Source organism: Salvelinus fontinalis, unplaced genomic scaffold (assembly GCF_029448725.1).
Source record: "Salvelinus fontinalis isolate EN_2023a unplaced genomic scaffold, ASM2944872v1 scaffold_0062, whole genome shotgun sequence".
Taxonomy (NCBI): Eukaryota; Metazoa; Chordata; class Actinopteri; order Salmoniformes; family Salmonidae; genus Salvelinus; species Salvelinus fontinalis.
The window spans coordinates 120,984-141,944 of NW_026600271.1; the positions used below are offsets into that span (position 1 = coordinate 120,984).

A 20,961-nucleotide genomic window follows, 5' to 3' on the forward strand; every position below is an offset into this window, starting at 1 on the left:
GAAAAAATAAAACTTTTCAGAGACTGAAATAGAGGTGCTCGTGTCAAAGTTTGAGTACAACTTGAGTACAGCTTTAATTTGTCTCCGTTGTGGCTTAAGAACACAGAGAGATGAACCAATAAGAACACAGAGAGATTAACCAATAAGAACACAGAGAGATTAACCAATAAGAACACAGAGAGATTAACCAATAAAAACACAGAGAGATGAACCAATAAGAACACAGAGAGATTAACCAATAAGAACACAGAGAGATTAACCAATAAGAACACAGAGAGATTAACCAATAAGAACACAGAGAGATTAGCCAGTAAGAACACAGAGAGAGGACTATTATAACTCAAGTTGCTTTAGCAAGAAGGTAAATATACGTTGAATGAGTAGACAACACTCCTCAATAAGCCATCCACCCTCAACAGCTTCCTCCTGTAAGGGTATAGGCAACACACTGCTGTTCTGCAGAACTGAATGAGTCGTGAGTCATGGCCACACATTCAGCAGCATCTTCTGCTCATATTTGGGAACCCATTGATGACATCATGTCAAAGAAACCCCTCTTTGACTTCAACCTGTTGTGTGATGGCGTCTATGGCAGTGTGGCAAAATGTTCCAACAGAGCAGATCAGACATCTCTCCTTCCATTTCAAAATGTATTATCTCTTAGTCTTTTAACAGTATTTACAGAATGGATTACCTTTCACACGTGCCTCTAATGTAACAAATTACTGGACTTTATACAGATTGTAATCGTTAGAAATGCATTGATGCGGTCAAATTATATATAGCCTGTCAAGTTATGGAAATACAAATGAAAACTAAAAATATTTTCCTTATTACTCTCACAATGTCAGACAGACATTCTCAACAGATATTTCCCCATTCTACGCTTGACAAGAAGTTCCCTCAGTCCACCACGTGGCACTGTGGTTACACATGGTAATGGCTGTGCGTTTAATTTACCCTCTCTCTCTCAACCAAACGTTCATGTAGATAAATCTCACGCTTTAGCGTGGAAATTATCCCACGCATTTGGTTTAACGCACAGATTTGTATAAACGAGGCCCCAGATCTGAATCACATCCGTAACCTATTGTGAGATCTGAAAACAGCAGTTGGTGATAAACTAGAGTCCTGTCCAGGGGAAGTACTTGTACATCAAGCTGCCTCACTACAGGAACAGGAGATTGGCTCCTGTTACTATGAGCTGTTCGGGATCAGACAAGCCAAGGCTCCTGTTACTATGAGCTGTTCTGGATCAGACAAGCCAAGGTTCCTGTTACTATGAGCTGTTCTGGATCAGATAAGCCAAGGCTCCTGTTACTATGAGCTGTTCTGGATCAGACAAGCCAAGGCTCCTGTTGCTATGAGCTGTTCGGCCTCCGACCGCAAGATACTACAGAGGGTAGTGCGTACGGCCCAGTACATCACAAGGCAAGTGGTACCGAAGTGCCAAGTCGAGGACAAAAAGGCTTCTCAATAGTTTTTACCCGCAAGCCATAAGACTCCTGAACAGGTTATCAAATGGCTACCCGGACTATTTGCATTGTGTGCCCCCCCCCCAAACCTCTATTTTACGCTGCTGCTACTCTCTGTTTATCATATATGCATAGTCACTTAAACCATATCTACATGTACATACTACCTCAATTAGCCAGACTAACAGGTGCCTGTATGTAGCCTCGCCACTGTTATTTTTTACTGTTGTTTTTATTTCTTTACTTATCTATTGTTCACCTAATACATATTTTTTACTTAAAAACCACACTGTTGGTTAGTAAGTAAGTAAGCATTTCACTGCAAGGTCTACACCTGTTGCACGTAACAAATAAACTTTGATTTGTTCTGGATCATACAAGACAAGGCTCCTGTTTCTATGAGCTGTTCTGGAAGGCTACTTACTTATATAATAATTTACATTTTGTAAATAATATAATGAACAACATCATAGGGTTGATAATTTTGCATTCAATCAATCGAGGCTAATAAGAAGGAAAAAAATACATATTTAAAAATATTTTATCTGATTTTAGACATGATCAGGTCTCCAGATAAAAGAACAAAAACAAAACTAAAGGTGTTTTTTTAATGATTTCATATAAACAATACGATTTCATTTGGCATGAACAAAAACACTAATTCTCAGTCAAAAACATAAGTCAGAACACAGCCTCTCTATTCTCTCATGTGATTTCAGGTCCTCTGACTGGGAAAATGTCTTTCCACAATGAGAGCAGTGGTAGGTCTTCTCCTCCTGTGTATGTATCCTCTGATGTGATTTCAGGTTCCCCAACTGAGTAAAACTCTTTCCACAGTGGGAGCATTGGTAGGGCTTTTCTCCTGTGTGTGTCCTCTCATGCTTTGTCAGGCCTTCTAACCACCTAAAACTCTTTCCACAGTGGGAACAGTGGTAGGACTTTTCTTCTGTGTGTATTCTCTCATGTGACTTCAGGCTTCCTAACCAGGTAAAAGTAATTCCACAGTGGGAGCAGCGGTAAGGCTTCTCTCCAGAGTGTATTCTCTTATGTATTTTCAGGCTCCCTAACTGACTAAAACTCCTTCCACACTGGGAACATTGGAAAGGCTTTTCTCCTGTGTGTGTCCTCTCATGCTCTTTTAGGTTTCGTAACTTAGTAAAACTCTTTCCGCAGTGGGAGCAGTGATGTCGTTTGGCTGGTTTGGGCATCTCTGGGCCTGCTTCCCCTGAAGGACTCTTCCTGCTGTCAGAGGGAGAGTCTGGTCTTTCTCCTGCCAAAGACAAACATATTATTTAGTTAAACAAACAGAGGCCTGAATGAAACCTCCACATGATAAAACTGTCTTCCTTTGAGGTTTAATCTAGACTAGATCCCCCCCCCCCTACATTCCTCAATAACACAAGGTCAGTTTTCACAACATTACACCATTAAACGTAAACTTGGTGAGATAAAAAAAAAAAAATGATGTAGAGCTTCAAATCTAATCTTGTTCTCATGGGTGTCATGTTTTGGTCGAAAAATGTACTAAATGGTCATAAAATTTACATTTCGACCTCCAAGTTGAACCACAAAGATGGTTGGAGGTCCACACATCAGAGAATGTTGAACATGAATGGGAATATCAGCTGTTTTAAATTATACTGTCAACCCTCCATAAGAAACCTGTTGGAAATCATAAAAATTAAACAGAATAGAGAGGACCTTTCAAGTTGACATTCAACGGTTGGACGGACCAGCGGCCATCTTTGTGGTAGTAATTAGAAGTTAAAATGTAAATTTCATTACAATTTCAATGATGTTGTCACGACTTCTACCGAAGGTAACTCCTCTCCCTGTTCAGGCGGCGCTCGGCGGTCGGTGTCGCCGGTTTACTAGCCGCCAACGGGTCCCTTTTTCCTTTTCTGTTTGTTTTGTCTGTGATCCTTTTCACACCTGGTTTCATTTGCATTTATTTCTGTGTGTATATAGGGCACCTGTTGCCTGCCTTAGTTCGTGCGGGATTAAGCTTGTGTGTATTTCCGACACATTACACTGCACCTATCATACTACTATGTCTGACCCTGTAAAACAACACCTATCATATTACTATGTCTGACCCTGTAAAACAACACCTATCATACTACTATGTCTGACCCTGTAAAACAACACCTATCATACTACTATGGCTGACCCTGTAAAACAACACCTATCATACTACTATGACTGACCCTGTAAAACAACACCTATCATACTACTATGACTGACCCTGTTAAACAACACCTATCATACTACTATGACGGACCCTGTAAAACAACACCTATCATACTACTATGACTGACCCTGTTAAACAACACCTATCATACTACTATGACTGACCCTGTAACACAACACATTACACTGCACCTATCATACTACTATGGCTGACCCTGTAAAACAACACCTATCATACTACTATGACTGACCCTGTAAAACAACACATTACACTGCACCTATATGGTGTTTTTGTATATTATTAGCAGATGTCCAAAGGAAAGCATGTGTTGATTGATTAGTGCAGATATGTAATGAGAATGAATTTAAAGCATATCACCAGACTGCAATACAAAGAGGAGCTGCACGCAAGGTATTCTAATCTCATTGAAAATGGCGAGGGGGGGGGACCCCAGAATAATCATTTCTGTTTGTAAAGAAATTAGTTCAACCACCACATTCACATTGACAAACCCCAACTTCTGTCTCTGAAATGGTCCATAATATGAGGTCAACTACCTGCCCCCTCGGACCCTGTTCCCACAGGCCTCCATCTTCTCAGTCCATAATATGAGGTCAACTACCCTGCCCCCTCGGACCCTGTTCCCACAGGCCTCCATCTTCTCAGTCCATAATATGAGGTCAACTACCCTGCCCCCCTCGAACCCTGTTCCCACAGGCCTCCATCTTCTCAGTCCATAATATGAGGTCAACTACCCTGCCCCCTCGGACCCTGTTCCCACAGGCCTCCATCTTCTCAGTCCATAATATGAGGTCAACTACCTGCCCCCTCGGACCCTGTTCCCACAGGCCTCAATCTTCTCAGTCCATAATATGAGGTCAACTACCTGCCCCCTCGGACCCTGTTCCCACAGGCCTCCATCTTCTCAGTCCATAATATGAGGTCAACTACCCTGCCCCCTCGCCCCGTTCCCACAGGCCTCCATCTTCTCAGTCCATAATATGAGGTCAACTACCCTGCCCCCTCGGACCCTGTTCCCACAGGCCTCCATCTTCTCAGTCCATAATATGAGGTCAACTACCTGCCCCCTCGGACCCTGTTCCCACAGGCCTCCATCTTCTCAGTCCAACTGGAGTGGTACAGTAAGGACCGTTGAACAAGTTGGAAGAAGCTGAACTCCCAGAGGAGTAACACTGGGAGGGTCAGTTATCACGGTCAAGTCATGTTGACAGAGTTGTTGTGAAGATGGGGCAGATGTATGTCTGTTATAATAAAAATATATGTTCTGCGTTTTTTTGGACACACACAAAAAAATCCACTGTACTAGTTGTTCAGGCTGTGGTCTTGTCCTGTCTTGATTACTGTCTGGTAATAGGGTGAGGCGCAGCAAAGAAAGTTGGCTGTAGGCTGTAGGCTGTAGGCTGTAGGCTGTAGGCTGTAGGCTGTAGGCTGTAGCCTGTTGGCTGTAGGCTGTAGGCTGTAGGCTGTTGGCTGTAGCCTGTAGCCTGTAGCCTGTAGCCTGTAGCCTGTAGCCTGTTGGCTGTTGGCTGTAGGCTGTAGCCTGTTGGCTGTAGGCTGTAGGCTGTTGGCACCTTTCATGAATAGTGATTCTAGAGGATGTGACGCAGCAGTAATCTGGTCAAGACCCATAGAGATGGCTGCCATGTATACTTTCAATGTAGATAAGGATCTCCCTGCAGCCGTCAGCTCCTGGAGGACATCCCTGCAGCCATCAGCTCCTTGAGGATCTCCCTGCAGCCATCAGCTCCTGGAGGACTTCCCTGCAGCCATCAGCTCCTGGAGGACCTCCCTGCAGCCATCAGCTCCTGGAGGACTTCCCTGCAGCCATCAGCTCCTGGAGGACATCCCTGCAGCCATCAGCTCCTGGAGGACCTCCCTGCAGCCATCAGCTCCTGGAGGATCTCCCTGCAGCCATCAGCTCCTAGAGGACTTCCCTGCAGGCGTCAGCTCCTGGAAGACCTCCCTGCAGCCATCAGCTCCTGGAGGACATCCCTGCAGCCATCAGCTCCTGGAGGACATCCCTGCAGCCATCAGCTCCTGGAGGACTTCCCTGCAGCCATCAGCTCCTGGAGGATCTCCCTGCAGCCATCAGCTCCTGGAGGACATCCCTGCAGCCATCAGCTCCTGGAGGACTTCCCTGCAGCCATAAGCTCCTGGAGGAAAGTCAAAAAGACAAAGTGGGCAGGAAGATGGTGATTCTGCACAGTTGACACATTCCACTTGGAGGAATACAGGGTTTGCGTAGAGGATGCCATGGGTGGAGGAACTGTATCAATTACCAGGGAAGGGCAACCCTGCAGCGGTCATGTTCAGGAGCCACACCCACAACTTCAGTATTAAAGTGCTGAGAGGGTTTTGGGGTGCCAAAGCTTGCCTTTCTCTTGTTTTGTTTAATTTATTTAACCTTTATTTAACCAGGTAGGCTAGTTGAGAACAAGTTCTCATTTACAACTGCGACCTGGCCAAGATAAAGCAAAGCGACACAAACAACACAGAGTTACACATGGAATAAACAAACGTACAGTCAATAACACAATAGAAAAAAATATTTGTACATTGTGTGCAAATGTAGTAAGATTATGGAGGTAAGGCAATAAATAGGCCGTAGTGGAGGAATAATTACAATTTAGAAATTAAACACTGAAGTGATAGATGTGCAGAAGATGAATGTGCAAGTAGAGATACTGGGGTTTAAAGGAGCAAAAAAACAAAATAACAATATGAGGATGAGGTAGTTGGGTGGGCTATTTACAGATGGGCTGTGTACAGGTGCAATGATCGGTAAACTGTCACAAACCTGTCACAAATTTTTGTGATAAGAGGTCTGTTTCGATGAGGGAGTTCCCATGGTTGGGAGCCCAATGGTACAGCATGGACTGCAGCGGCTAGGTGGAGCCCAATGATACAGCATGGACTGCAGCGGCTAGGTGGACTCCAATGGTACAGCATGGACTGCAGCGGCTAGGTGGAGCACAGTGATACAGCATGGACTGCAGCAGCTAGGTGGAGCACAATGGTACAGCATGGACTGCAGAAGCTAGGTGGACTCCAATGGTACAGCATGGACTGCAGCGGCTAGGTGGACTCCAATGGTACAGCATGGACTGCAGCAGCCAGGTGGAGCCCAATGGTACAGCATGGACTGCAGCGGCTAGGTGGAGCCCAATGGTACAGCACGGACTGCAGCAGCTAGGTGGACTCCAATGGTACAACATGGACAGCAGCTAGGTGGACTCCAATGGTACAGCATGGACTGCAGCAGCTAGGTGGAGCCCAATGGTACAGCATGGACTGCAGCGGCTAGGTGGAGCCCAATGGTACAGCATGGACTGCAGCAGCTAGGTGGACTCCAATGGTACAGCATGGACTGCAGCAGCTAGGTGGAGCCCAATGGTACAGCATGACTGCAGCGGCTAGGTGGAGCCCAATGGTACAGCATGGACTGCAGCGGCTAGGTGGACTCCAATGGTACAGCATGGACTGCAGCAGCTAGGTAGACTCCAATGGTACAGCATGGACTGCAGCGGCTAGGTGGACTCCAATGGTACAGCATGGACTGCAGCAGCTAGGTGGACTCCAATGGTACAGCATGGACTGCAGCTTGAATGTTGAAAGGCAATTTGTCAACGATACCTCTCTTTTCTGGAGAAAGTGTTGCTCGTATGATTTGAGTGTGCAGTGTTGGGTACAGAGAGCTCTTTCCCAAGTTCATTGTTAGTCCGTCCCACCCTGCACCATATTAGCCCATCGTCTAAGTAGCTCAGGACCCTGACTCCTGCTCGGAGAAGGGGAGGGGGGGGGGGCTAGCGCTTCGCTTAACAAGGCAGATGTCAGGTATTTCCTGTGCGCCGGTAGAATGGGAATACGGTGAATCAATAGTTCTGTTGTACTGACTGAAGGACGGTTTTGATTGGCTGTATTTTGAAGGGCTGGCAGATTCAAGCACTGTGGTGCAGAGGGTTCTCTGTAGTGCTGTGGTGCAGAGGGTTCTCTGTAGTGTTGTGGTGTAGAGGGTTCTCTGTAGTGTTGTGGTGTAGAGGGTTCTCTGTAGTGTTGTGGTGCAGAGGGTTCTCTGTAGTGTTGTGGTGCAGAGGGGTTCTCTGTAGTGTTGTGGTGCAGAGGGTTCTCTGTAGTGTTGTGGTGTAGAGGGGTTCTCTGTAGTGTTGTGGTGCAGAGGGTTCTCTGTAGTGTTGTGGTGCAGAGGGTTCTCTGTAGTGTTGTGGTGTAGAGAGTTCTCTGTAGTGTTGTGGTGCAGAGGGTTCTCTGTAGTGTTGTGGTGCAGAGGGGTTCTCTGTAGTGTTGTGGTGCAGAGGGTTCTCTAATGTTGTGGTGCAGAGGGTTCTCTGTAGTGTTGTGGTGCAGAGGGGTTCTCTGTAGTGTTGTGGTGTAGAGGGGTTCTCTGTAGTGTTGTGCTGCAGAGGGTTCTCTGTAGTGTTGTGGTGCAGAGGGGTTCTCTGCAGTGTTGTGGTGCAGAGGGTTCTCTATAGTGTTGTGGTGCAGAGGGGTTCTCTGTAGTGTTGTGGTGCAGAGGGTTCTCTGTAGTGTTGTGGTGCAGAGGGTTCTCTGTAGTGTTGTGGTGCAGAGGGGTTCTCTGTAGTGTTGTGGTGCAGAGGGTTCTCTGTAGTGTTGTGGTGCAGAGGGTTCTCTGTAGTGTTGTGGTGCAGAGGGTTCTCTGTAGTGTTGTGGTGCAGAGGGGTTCTCTGTAGTGTTGTGGTGCAGAGGGTTCTCTATAGTGTTGTGGTGCAGAGGGTTCTCTGTAGTGTTGTGGTGTAGAGGGTTCTCTGTAGTGTTGTGGTGCAGAGGGTTCTCTGTAGTGTTGTGGTGTAGAGGGTTCTCTGTAGTGTTGTGGTTCAGAGGGTTCTCTGTAGTGTTGTGGTGCAGAGGGTTCTCTGTAATTGCTGTGGTGCAATGGGGAGGTGGCCTCCATATGGTGTGCCTCTGCCCCTTGGGCGATGCTGCTCTCCACCTCTTCGGTAGGACTGAGAGTGTTTGTTCCTCCACTCATGAGCAGGTGCAGCATGAGTCTGGGTTTCTTGGCATCCCAGTTGTGGCCCTAAAGTCTTCGAAAGTCAAGTGAACAAACAGATCACCGACCATTTCGAATCCCACCGTACCTTCTCCGCTGTGCAATCCGGTTTCCGAGCTGGTCACGGGTGCACCTCAGCCACGGCAAGGTCCTAAACGATATCATAACCGCCATCAATAAAAGACAGTACTGTTCAGCCGTCTTCATCGACCTGGCCAAGGCTTTCGACTCTGTCAATTATCTTATTTTCATCGGCAGACTCAACAGCCTTGGTTTCTCTTACTGCCTCGCCTGGTTACTCTTACTGCCTCGACTGCCTCGCCTGGTTCACTAACTACTTATCAGGTGGACTCCAATGGGGCGGCAGGTTAGCCTAGTGGTTAGAGCGTTGGGCTAGTAACCGAAAGGTTGAAAGTTCAAATCCCCGATGTGACAAGGTACAAATCTGTCGTTCTGCCCCTGAACAAGGCAGTTAACCCACTGTTCCTAGGCCGTCATTGAAAAAAAGAATTTGTTCTTCACTGACTTGCCTAGTTAAATAAAGGTTAAATGTAAGTCGCTCTGGATAAGAGCGTCTGCTAAATGACGTAAATGTATCAGATAGAGTTCAGTGTGTCAATCAGAGTGCCTGTTGTCTTGACCTCTGGCAGTCTCTATGAGGGTGCCACAGTGTTCAATTCTCGAGCCGACTCCTTTTCTCTGAATATATCAATGATGTTGCTCTAGCTGCTGGGGATTCTCTGATCCACCTCTACGCAGACGACACCATTCTGTATACATCTGGCCCTTCTTTGGACACTGTGTTATTAACAAACCTCCAAACGAGCTTCAACACCATACAACACTCCTTCCGTGGCCTCCAACTGCTCTTAAACGCTAGTAAAACTAAATGCGTCCTCTTCAACCGATTGTTGTTCGCACCCGCCCGACTAGCACTACCCTTGGCAATTCTGACTTAGAATATGTGGACAACTACAAATACCTAAGTGTCTGGCTAGACTGTAAACTCTCCTTCCAGACTCACATTAAGCATCTCCAATCCAAAATTAAATCTAGAATCAACTTCCTATTTCGCAACAAAGCCTCCTTTAACTCATGCTGCTAAACATACCCTCGTAAAATCCCATATACCACTGCTCTCGTATACTACCCACCGCTGCGACCTGTACACTCTGGTTGGCTGGTCCTCGCTACATATTCGTCGCCAAACCCACTGGCTCCAGGTCATCTATACGCCTTTGCTAGGTAAAGCCCCGCCTTATCTCAGCTCACTGGTCACCATAGCAACACCCACCAGTAGCACGCGCTCCAGCGGGCATATTTTCACTGGTCATCCACAAAGCCAACACCTCATTTGGCCGCCTTTTGGAGACTTATATCTCCCTCACCAACTTTAAGCATCAGATGTCAGAGCAGCTTCCCGATCGCTGCAGCTGTACACAGCCCATCTGTAAATAGCCCATCCAACCAACTGCCTCATCCCCATATTTGTTTTTGTTTTTCTGCTCTTTTGCACACCAGTATTTCTACTTGCACATCCTCATCTGCAGATCTATCACTCCAGTGTAAATTGCTAAATTGTAATTACTTCGCCACTAATGGCCTATTTATTGCCTTACCTCCTTACTCCATTTGCACACACTGTATGCAGATTTTTCTATTGTGTTATTGACTGTACGTTTGTTTATCCCATGTGTAACCCTGTGTTGTTTTTTGTCGCACTGCTTTGCTTTATCTTGGCCAGGTCGCAGTTGTAAATGAGAACTTGATCTCAACTGGCCACCTGGTTAAATAAAACATAAAAATAAACAACAGTTACATTTTCACCTTCTAGGTCCTCAATCTAAACTTCCTGAGTAGCATTAACACGTCCAATTTGAATGAGATCTGCTGATTATTCCAGCAGTGGGGCGTATTCCTTGTTAAATGTAAGATTAAATAAATCAAATAACTGCGGTATATCCACTCCAGTCAGCAGATGGCGATGTGTTTTTTTTTCCAGGCCATGCTGCCAGTGTGACGTGTAATCTAGTGGATGGGACGCTTTTTCATCAACAACAGCGAGTCAGTCACTTCAGTAGCTTGCTAGGCGACATAGCCTAAACGTTCAAGCTTTTTAGACTATTTCAGTGCGTATTTGCCTATGTGTTTTAAACATACTTCCGTTTTATAGCTAGTTGCCACATTTATTTTCATATTTACATTGTTAGTCAGGCAGATGCCTTAAATTTGCCTAGCGCTAGCCTAGTCGCTAATGCTAACTAGCTAGCTAACATCCCCGACCATGAGTTCACTATTCTACTCTCCTCACGCTAAAGAAGAGGTCTACTGGACGGAGAAAGAGGGTCTGTGGCTGAACATTGTCGAGAAAGAGGAGAAGGAAGAAGAGGATGTCACAGTAAAACAAGAAGTAGAGAATGAGGCTGTTACCCTGAAAGAAGAAGAGAAAGACGTTACAGTGAAAGAAGAGGAAGATGCCGTTTTTGGAGTGGAGGGAGAGATAACTGTCACATTGAAGGAGGAGAAGGAAGAACAAGAACAGGAGGAGGAGACAGGCGATCTGATTAAGACCAGTAAGTACTGTCTTAAAAACAGGAGCACAAACTATTGATGAACTGATGCTTGGTTTTAAAGCAGCGTTCTACTGAATGTTGATGCTTGAATATGTTATTATTTAATGGAGGAATTGATAACTACACTGTAAGATGTGTATACCACCAAAGAGCGGGTCACCAACAAAACCTTAACAATGGATTAGCAAATTCACAACTTTAATGTCACTCAGAATTGACAAACAATATATAAATGACAGGGGATGTGTGTTGCTATAGTAACCACGGGGAGTGGTGTGTGTTGCTATAGTAACCCGTGGGGGGTGATGTGTGTTGCTATAGTAACCCGTGGGGGTGATGTGTGTTGCTATAGTAACCCATGTGGGGGTGATGTGTGTTGCTATAGTAACCCGTGTGGGGGTGATGTGGGTTGCTATAGTAACCCGTGGGGGAAGTGAACACCCAGACAGTGGACATCTTTGAAAACAAAACCAGGAAGCTACTTCATCGTTACCCAGAAAGGATTTGATGTTGAGATTAAAAACGGCTGCATTGGCCCTTTAATGTAAGACACATACGGCTTCTTATGTGTTTTATTTATCCAACATAACTACCTTACCGTGAATGATTTATATTAGAATAGTCAACAAAAAATAAAATAAACTTAGACTACATACATCCTTCTAGCTGACCACCGATGTTCATTGCAATTCTTGTAAGTTAAATTAGGTTATGAGAGTTTTATTAAAAAATTTGACTGTGTGAAAGACCACATTTAATTAATATCCAACTTTTAACCTCTGAAATATAGCTAATGGGTTTGCTAATGTTGTTAGTTTAACGTAGTTGCTAAATGTTGACTGAACTGCTTAGTAACCAAAAAGGAAATAAATTGTGAGTGTTAGATAATACATATCACGAAAACAGATGAATGTTGTCAAGCTATAGACAGATAATAGAGCTCAGCCTATAAACATGACATTATCTATTATTATAGAGCTCTGCTCAGTCTAAAACATGACATTATCTATTATTATAGAGCTCTGCTCAGCCTAAAACAATACATTATCTATTATTATAGAGCTCTGTTCAGCCTAAAACATGACATTATCTATTATTATAGAGCTCTGCTCAGCCTAAAACATGACATTATCTATTATTATAGAGCTCTGCTCAGCCTATAAACATGACATTATCTATTATTATAGAGCTCTGTTCAGCCTAAAACATGACATTATCTATTATTATAGAGCTCTGCTCAGCCTAAAACATGACATTATCTATTATTATAGAGCTCTGCTCAGCCTATAAACATGACATTATCTATTATTATAGAGCTCTGTTCAGCCTATAAACATGACATTATCTATTATTATAGAGCTCTGCTCAGCCTATAATTATGACATTATCTATTATTATAGAGCTCTGCTCAGCCTATAAACATGACATTATCTATTATTATAGAGCTCTGCTCAGCCTGTAAACATGACATTATCTATTATTATAGAGCTCTGCTCAGCCTATAATTATGACATTATCTATTATTATAGAGCTCTGTTCAGCCTATAAACATGACATTATCTATTATTATAGAGCTCTGTTCAGCCTGTAAACATGACATTATCTATTATTATAGAGCTCTGCTCAGCCTATAAACATGACATTATCTATTATTATAGAGCTCTGTTCAGCCTATAAACATGACATTATCTATTATTATAGAGCTCTGCTCAGCCTATAAACATGACATTATCTATTATTATAGAGCTCTGCTCAGCCTAAAAACATGACATTATCTATTATTATAGAGCTCTGTTCAGCCTGTAACCATGACATTATATATTATTATAGAGCTCTGCTCAGCCTATAAACATGACATTATCTATTATTATAGAGCTCTGCTCAGCCTATAAACATGAGATTATCTATTATTATAGAGCTCTGTTCAACCTGTAAACATTATATATTATAGAGCTCTGCTCAGCCTGTAAACATGACATTATCTATTATTATAGAGCTCTGCTCAGCCTATAATTATGACATTATCTATTATTATAGAGCTCTGCTCAGCCTATAAACATGACATTATCTATTATTATAGAGCTCTGCTCAGCCTGTAAACATGACATTATCTATTATTATAGAGCTCTGCTCAGCCTATAATTATGACATTATCTATTATTATAGAGCTCTGCTCAGCCTATAAACATGACATTATCTATTATTATAGAGCTCTGCTCAGCCTATAAACATGACATTATCTATTATTATAGAGCTCTGCTCAGCCTGTAAACATGACATTATCTATTATTATAGAGCTCTGTTCAGCCTGTAAACATGACATTATCTATTATTATAGAGCTCTGCTCAGCCTATAAACATGACATTATCTATTATTATTATTAGGGCGGCCACCAAGTTTTTATTGATGGAATGTTCTGAAAACTGACTTCAGGTTTTTGAGGAATCTAGCCTCACAGGAAGACAGTTTTATTTTATGGAGGTTTAATTCAGTTCTCTGTTTAGTATTTAACTAAATACTCTGTTTGTCTTTGGTAGGAGAGGGACCAGACTCTCACTCTGACAGCGGGAAGAGTCCTTCAGGGGAACCAGACCCAGAGACCTCCAAACCAGCAAGACAACACCTCTGTTCCCAGTGTGAAAAGAGTTTTAAGTGTTAAGGAACCTGAAAGTACATGAGAGAACGCACACAGGAGAAAACCCTTACGATTGCTCCCGCTGTGGAAAGAGTTTTACCAAGTTAGGGAACCTAAAAGAGCATGAGAGGACACACACAAGAGAAAAGTGTTTCCAATGTTCCCAGTGTGGAAAGAGGTTTACCCAGTTACGGTACCTGAAACAACATGGAGAAATACACACAGAAGATAGGAAGACCTACCACTGCTCTCAGTGTGGAAAGATATTTACTGGGTTAGGGAACCTGAAAATACACATGAGAATACATTCTGGAGAGAAGCCGTACCACTGTTCCCACTGTGCAAAGAGTTTTACTCAGTTAGTTAGCCTGAAGGAGCATGAGAGAATACACACAGGAGAAAAGCCTTACCACTGTTCCAATTGTGAAAAGAGTTTTACTCATCGAGGAAGCCTGAAAGCGCATGAGAGAATACACTCAGGAGAAAAACTTTACCAATGTTCCCGTTGTGAAAAGAGTTTTACCCGGTTTGGGAGCTTGAAAAGGCATGAGAGGGGACACACTGGAGAGAAGCCTTATCACTGTTCCCACTGTGGAAGGAATTTTAGGTGTTATGCGAGCCTGAAGGAGCATGAGAGAATACACACAGGAGAAAAGCCTTACCACTGTTCTAATTGTGAAAGAGTTTTACCCATTGAGGGAGCCTGAAAGCGCATGAGAGAATACACACAGGAGAAAAACCTTTCCAATGTTCCCAGTGTGAAAAGAGTTTTAGGTGGTCAGGGAGTCTGAAAAAGCATGAGAGAATACACACAGGAGAAAAACCTTTCCAACATACTAATACACAGGAGGAGACAACATACCACTGCTCTCATTGTGAAAAGACATTTTCCCAGTCAGAGGACCTGAAAACACATGAGAGAATAGAGAGGCTGTGTTCTGACTTATGTTTCTGACTGAGAATTTGTGTTTTTGTTCATGCTACATTAAATCAAGACATGATCATGTCGAAAATCGGATTAAATAGTAATAAAAATATTATGTTTTGATTATGAATTTCAGATTGATTGAATGCAAATGTAAACCCCTAAATGTTGTTCACTATATAATTGGGATATTTCAAACATGTTAATTATTAAATAGATTAATATTCGTATTTCTTCATTCAGATTGTCATTGTAAATGTGAATTGGTTCTCAGTTGACATCTCTGATTAAATAAAGGTGAAATTAAGTAAATGACATGTTATCTTTGGGAAGTCTATTTGATTCTAAGTTGGGACTAAAATAATATTTAGAAGATAAATACACAAGGCAGAGGACGAGAGGTCAATACAGTAATCAATGGAAATAGGGTTTTTCCTGTAATAGGGAATTATTGACCAATGGAAATAGTGTTTTTCTGTAACAGGGAATTATTGACCAATGTAAATAGTGTTTTTTCTGTAATACGGAAGTATTGACCAATGGAAATAGTGTTTTTCTGTAATAGGGAATTATTGACCAATGGAAATAGTGTTTTTTCTGTAACAGGGAATTATTGACCAATGGAAATAGTGTTTTTCCTGTAACAGGGAATTATTGACCAATGGAAATAGTGTTTTTCCTGTAACAGGGAATTATTGACCAATGGAAATAGGGTTTTTCCTGTAACAGGGAATTATTGACCAATGGTTCAGTGACATGGGAGGATGTAGAGGGACACTACCGTTCAACAGGTTGGGCTCACTTAGAAATGACCTTGTTTTTAAAAGAAAGCTATTTTTTGTCCATTAAAGTAACATAAAATTGATCAGAAATACAGTGTAGACATAGTTAATGTTGTAAATGACTATGTAACGGTGGTCCTCCTCCTCTTCAACCGAAAAGGAGGAGTAGTGATGGAACCAAGGCGCAGCGGGTTGTGAACACATAATTTATTTAAAGACAAGACGAAAAAACACGAACTTCACTATAACTAACAAAACAACAAACGGAGTAGACAGACCTGGACGACGAACTTACATTAAACACGAAGAACGCACGAACAGGGAAAATAGACTACACAAAATGACGATGTACAAAAACAAACCGAACAGTCCCGTATGGTGCGACAAACACTGACACAGGAGACAACCACCCACAACGAACACTGTGAAACAACCTACCTAAATATGACTCTCAATTAGAGGAACGCCAAACACCTGCCTCTAATTAAGAGCCATACCAGGCAACCCTAAACCAACATAGAAACAGACAACATAGAATGCCCACCCAAACTCACGTCCTGACCAACTAACACATACAACAAACTAACAGAAATAGGTCAGGAACGTGACAGACTATTGTAGCTGGAAACGGCAGATTTTTTATGGAATATCTGCATAGGCGTACAGAGGCCCAGCAACCATTACTCCTGTGTTCCAATGACACGTTGTGTTAGCTAATCCAATTTTATCATTTAAAAAAGGCTAATTGATCATTAGAAAATCATTTTGCAATTATGTTAGCACAGCTGAAAACTGTTGTCCTGATTAAACAAGCAATAAAACTGGCCTTCTTTAGACTAGTTGAGTATCTGGAGAAATGTAACCTCTCTAATTCATAGACAGGTGTTGTGGTTTTTTTCCCCACAAGTAGTTTTTTCCCCGGAGACTGTAGTGCCACTTTCTCAAAAGGAACATAAATGAGGTAGGAGGAGGGGTGTGTGTTTTACCAGGAGACCGGGGCCGATCTCGATGCCTTGCCTACGCACACTCTGCATGTGATGCTGTAGGAGGAGGGGTGTGTGTTTTACCAGGAGACCGGGGCCGATCTCGATGCCTTGCCTACGCACACTCTGCATGTGATGCTGTAGGAGGAGGGGTCTGTGTTTTACCAGGAGACCGGGGCCGATCTCGATGCCTTGCCTACGCACACTCTGCATGTGATGCTGTAGGAGGAGGGGTCTGTGTTTTACCAGGAGACCGGGGCCGATCTCGATGCCTTGCCTACGCACACTCTGCATGTGATGCTACCTTGCTGAAAAACCTCACAATTGTTGTCCAACAGATTTTGTCATGGAGTTTTCATTCAGTAGGGTTTAGAGTACATTTCATCTTAAGCCTTTTAAATACGGTTGAATACCTTTTAATTAGAATGTTGTTAACAGACTCTATAGAATACATGGAGAGAACAGAATCTAGTTCTAGAATCTAATCTATCATTTAAATGGAGAGAACAGAATCTAGTTCTAGAATCTAATCTATCAATTAAAGAAAGTCATCATCCGTCTCCAACTGATTTAAAAATACTCTGATCTTGTAGATTATTTAGGTACATTTTAGGGTTAGGAAAGTATGTATGAATCATAAATAACAATATTCATATAAGTCTACCCTAGTTCTTACTAATCATGGAAGTGTGATGACTACGGCCCAATCGTACATTTACATAAGTGTTCAGACCCTTTACTCAGTACTTTGTTGAAACACGATTGCAGCCTTGAGTCTTCTTGGGTATGTCGCTACAAGCTTGGCACACCTGTATTTGGGGCATTTCTCCAATTCTTCTCTGGAGATCCTCTCAAGCTCTGTTAGGTTGGATGGGGAGTGTCGCTGCACAGCTATTTTCATGTCTTTCCAGAGATGTTTGATCGGGTTCAAGTCCGGGCTCTGGCTGGGACACTCAAGGTCAACAGTGCAGTAATATCAAACAACTTCACAACAATACACACATCTAAAGGAATGGAATTAAAAAAATATACAAATTTAGGGGAGTAATGCCAGACTAAGATAGAGTAGAATAGGATAGAATACAGTATATACATATGAGATGAGTAATGCATAGACTAAGATACAGTAGAATAGGATAGAATACAGTATATACATATGAGATGAGTAATACATAGACTTAGATACAGTAGAATAGGATAGAATACAGTATATCAGGTGAGTAATGCAAAATATGTAAACATTATTAAAGTGACTAGTGTTCCATTTTTAAAATGGCTAGTGATTCCAAGTCTATGTATATAGGCAGCAGCCTCTGATGTGCTACTGATGGCTATTTAACAGTCTGATGGCCTTGAGATAGAAGCTGTTTTTCAGTCTCTCTGTCCCGGCTTTGATGTACCTGTACTGACCTCGCCTTCTGGATGATAGCGGGGTGAACAGGCAGTGGCTCGGGTGGATGTTGTCCTTGATGATATTTTTGGCCTTCCTGTGACATCGGGTCCTGTAGAGTTGCACCCCTTTTGAAAAAACCTACACTCGATCCCTCCGATGTCAACAACTACAGACCAGTATCCCTTCTTTCTTTTCTCTCCAAAACTCTTGAACGTGCCGTCCTTGGCCAGCTCTCCTGCTATCTCTCTCAGAATGACCTTCTTGATCCAAATCAGTCAGGTTTCAAGACTAGTCATTCAACTGAGACTGCTCTTCTCTGTATCACGGAGGTGCTCCGCACTGCTAAAGCTAACTCTCTCTCCTCTGCTCTCATCCTTCTAGACCTATCGGCTGCCTTCGATACTGTGAACCATCAGATCCTCCTCTCCACCCTCTCCGAGTTGGGCATCTCCGGCGCGGCCCACGCTTGGATTGCGTCCTACCTGACAGGTCGTTCCTACCAGGTGGCGTGGCGAGAATCTGTCTCCTCACCACGTGCTCTCACCACTGGTGTCCCCCAGGGCTCTGTTCTAGGCCCTCTCCTATTCTCGCTATACACCAAGTCACTTGGCTCTGTCATAACCTCACATGGTCTCTCCTATCATTGCTATGCAGAAGACACACAATTAATCTTCTCCTTTCCCCCTTCTGATGACCAGGTGGCGAATCGCATCTCTGCATGTCTGGCAGACATATCAGTGTGGATGACGGATCACCACCTCAAGCTGAACCTCGGCAAGACGGAGCTGCTCTTCCTCCCGGGGAAGTACTGCCCGTTCCATGATCTCGCCATCACGGTTGACAACTCCATTGTGTCCTCCTCCCAGAGCGCGAAGAACCTTGGCGTGATCCTGGACAACACCCTGTCGTTCTCAACTAACATCAAGGCGGTGGCCCGTTCCTGTAGGTTCATGCTCTACGACATCCGCAGAGTACGACCCTGCCTCACACAGGAAGCGGCGCAGGTCCTAATCCAGGCACTTGTCATCTCCCGTCTGGATTACTGCAACTCGCTGTTGGCTGGGCTCCCTGCCTGTGCCATTAAACCCCTACAACTCATCCAGAACGCCGCAGCCCGTCTGGTGTTCAACCTTCCCAAGTTCTCTCACGTCACCCCGCTCCTCCGCTCTCTCCACTGGCTTCCAGTTGAAGCTCGCATCCGCTACAAGACCATGGTGCTTGCCTACGGAGCTGTGAGGGGAACGGCACCTCAGTACCTTCAGGCTCTGATCAGGCCCTACACCCAAACAAGGGCACTGCGTTCATCCACCTCTGGCCTGCTCGCCTCCCTACCACTGAGGAAGTACAGTTCCCGCTCAGCCCAGTCAAAACTGTTCGCTGCTCTGGCACCCCAATGGTGGAACAAACTCCCTCACGACGCCAGGACAGCGGAGTCAATCACCACCTTCCGGAGACACCTGAAACCCCACCTCTTTAAGGAATACCTAGGATAGGATAAAGTAATCCTTCTGACCCCCCCCCCCCTTAAAAGATTTAGATGCACTATTGTAAAGTGGCTGTTCCACTGGATGTCATAAGGTGAATGCACCAATTTGTAAGTCGCTCTGGATAAGAGCGTCTGCTAAATGACTTAAATGTAAATGTAAATGTAGATGTCCTGGAGGGCAGGTAGTTTGCCCCCGGGGATGTTTTGGGCAAACCGCATCACCGGGGGGTGGGGTGCAGTTGAGGGCGGTGCAGTTGCCGTACCAGGCGGTGATACAGCCTGACAGGATGCTCTCAATTGTACACCTGTAAAAGTTTGTGAGGGTTTTAGGTGCCCAGACAAATTTCTTCAGCCTCCTGAGGTTGAAGAGTTGCTGTTGCGCCTTCTACACCACACTGTCTGTGTTTGGTGGACCATTTCAGTTTGTCAGTGATGTGTACGCCGAGGAACCTGAAGTTTTCCACCTTCTCCACTGCGGTCCCATCGATGTGGATAGGCTCCCTCTGCGGTTTCCTGAAGTCCACGATCATCTCCTTTGTTTTGTTGACGTTGGGCGAGAGGTTATTTTCCTGGCACCACACTCCCAGGGCCCTCACTTCCGCCCTGTAGGCTGTCTCATCATTGCTGGTAATCAGGCCTACTACTGTTGTGTTGTCTGCAAACTTAATGATTGAGGCTTGCGTGGCCACGCAGTCATGGGTGAACAGGAAGTACAGGAGGGGGCTGAGCACCCTTCCTTGTGGGTTTCAGCGAAGTGGAGGTGTTTTTTCCTACCTTCACCACCTGGGCGTGGCCCGTCAGGAAGTCCAGGACTCAGTTACACAGGGCGGGGTTCAGACCCAGGGCTTCAAGCTTAATGAAGAGCTTGGAGGGTACTATGGTGTTGAATGCTGAGCTATAGTCAATGAACAGCATTCTTATGTAGGTGATGGTGACGTGGATCTTTGGGGCGGTAATCAAATTGAAGTGGGTCTGGGGTGTCAGGTAAGGTGGAGGTGATATGATCCTTGACTAGTCTCTCAAAGCACTTCATGATGACGGAAGCAATAGTGTTTTAGTTCAGTTACCTTTGCTTTACGGGAGCGCAATGGTCTAAGGCACTGCATCTCAGTGCAAGAGGCGTCACTACAGTCCCTGGTTCGAATCCAGGCTGAATCACATCTGGCCGTGATTGGGAGTCCCATAGGGACGCACAATTGGCCCAGTATTGTCCGGGTTTGGCCGGGGTAGGCCGTTATTGTAAATAAGAATTTGTTCTTAACTGACTTGCCTAGTTAAATAAAAATATTGTGTGTAGATTGATGAGGAATATTTTCTATTTAATCCATTTTAGAATAAGGCTGTAAGGTAACAAAATGTGGGAAAAGTCAAGGGGTCTGAATACTTTCAGAATGCACTGTAAACTAAAGTTTTAAAAGTGAATTAAATACATTTAAAATGAACTTTATCTGAAAATAAAATATGATCCTC

At 44.0% G+C, this 20,961-nt stretch overlaps 1 protein-coding gene across 1 annotated transcript; it reads left to right on the plus strand.

Annotated features, from left to right (window-relative positions):
• Positions 1–10,758: 10,758 nt before the first annotated feature.
• Positions 10,759–14,209, plus strand: LOC129842735 (proline-, glutamic acid- and leucine-rich protein 1-like). Its single transcript, XM_055911367.1, has 2 exons — positions 10,759–11,286; positions 13,825–14,209. Exons 1-2 carry the CDS (start codon positions 10,998–11,000, stop codon positions 13,944–13,946), a joined length of 411 nt encoding a protein of 136 aa, XP_055767342.1. The 5' UTR covers positions 10,759–10,997; the 3' UTR covers positions 13,947–14,209.
• The last annotated feature ends 6,752 nt before the right edge of the window (positions 14,210–20,961 follow it).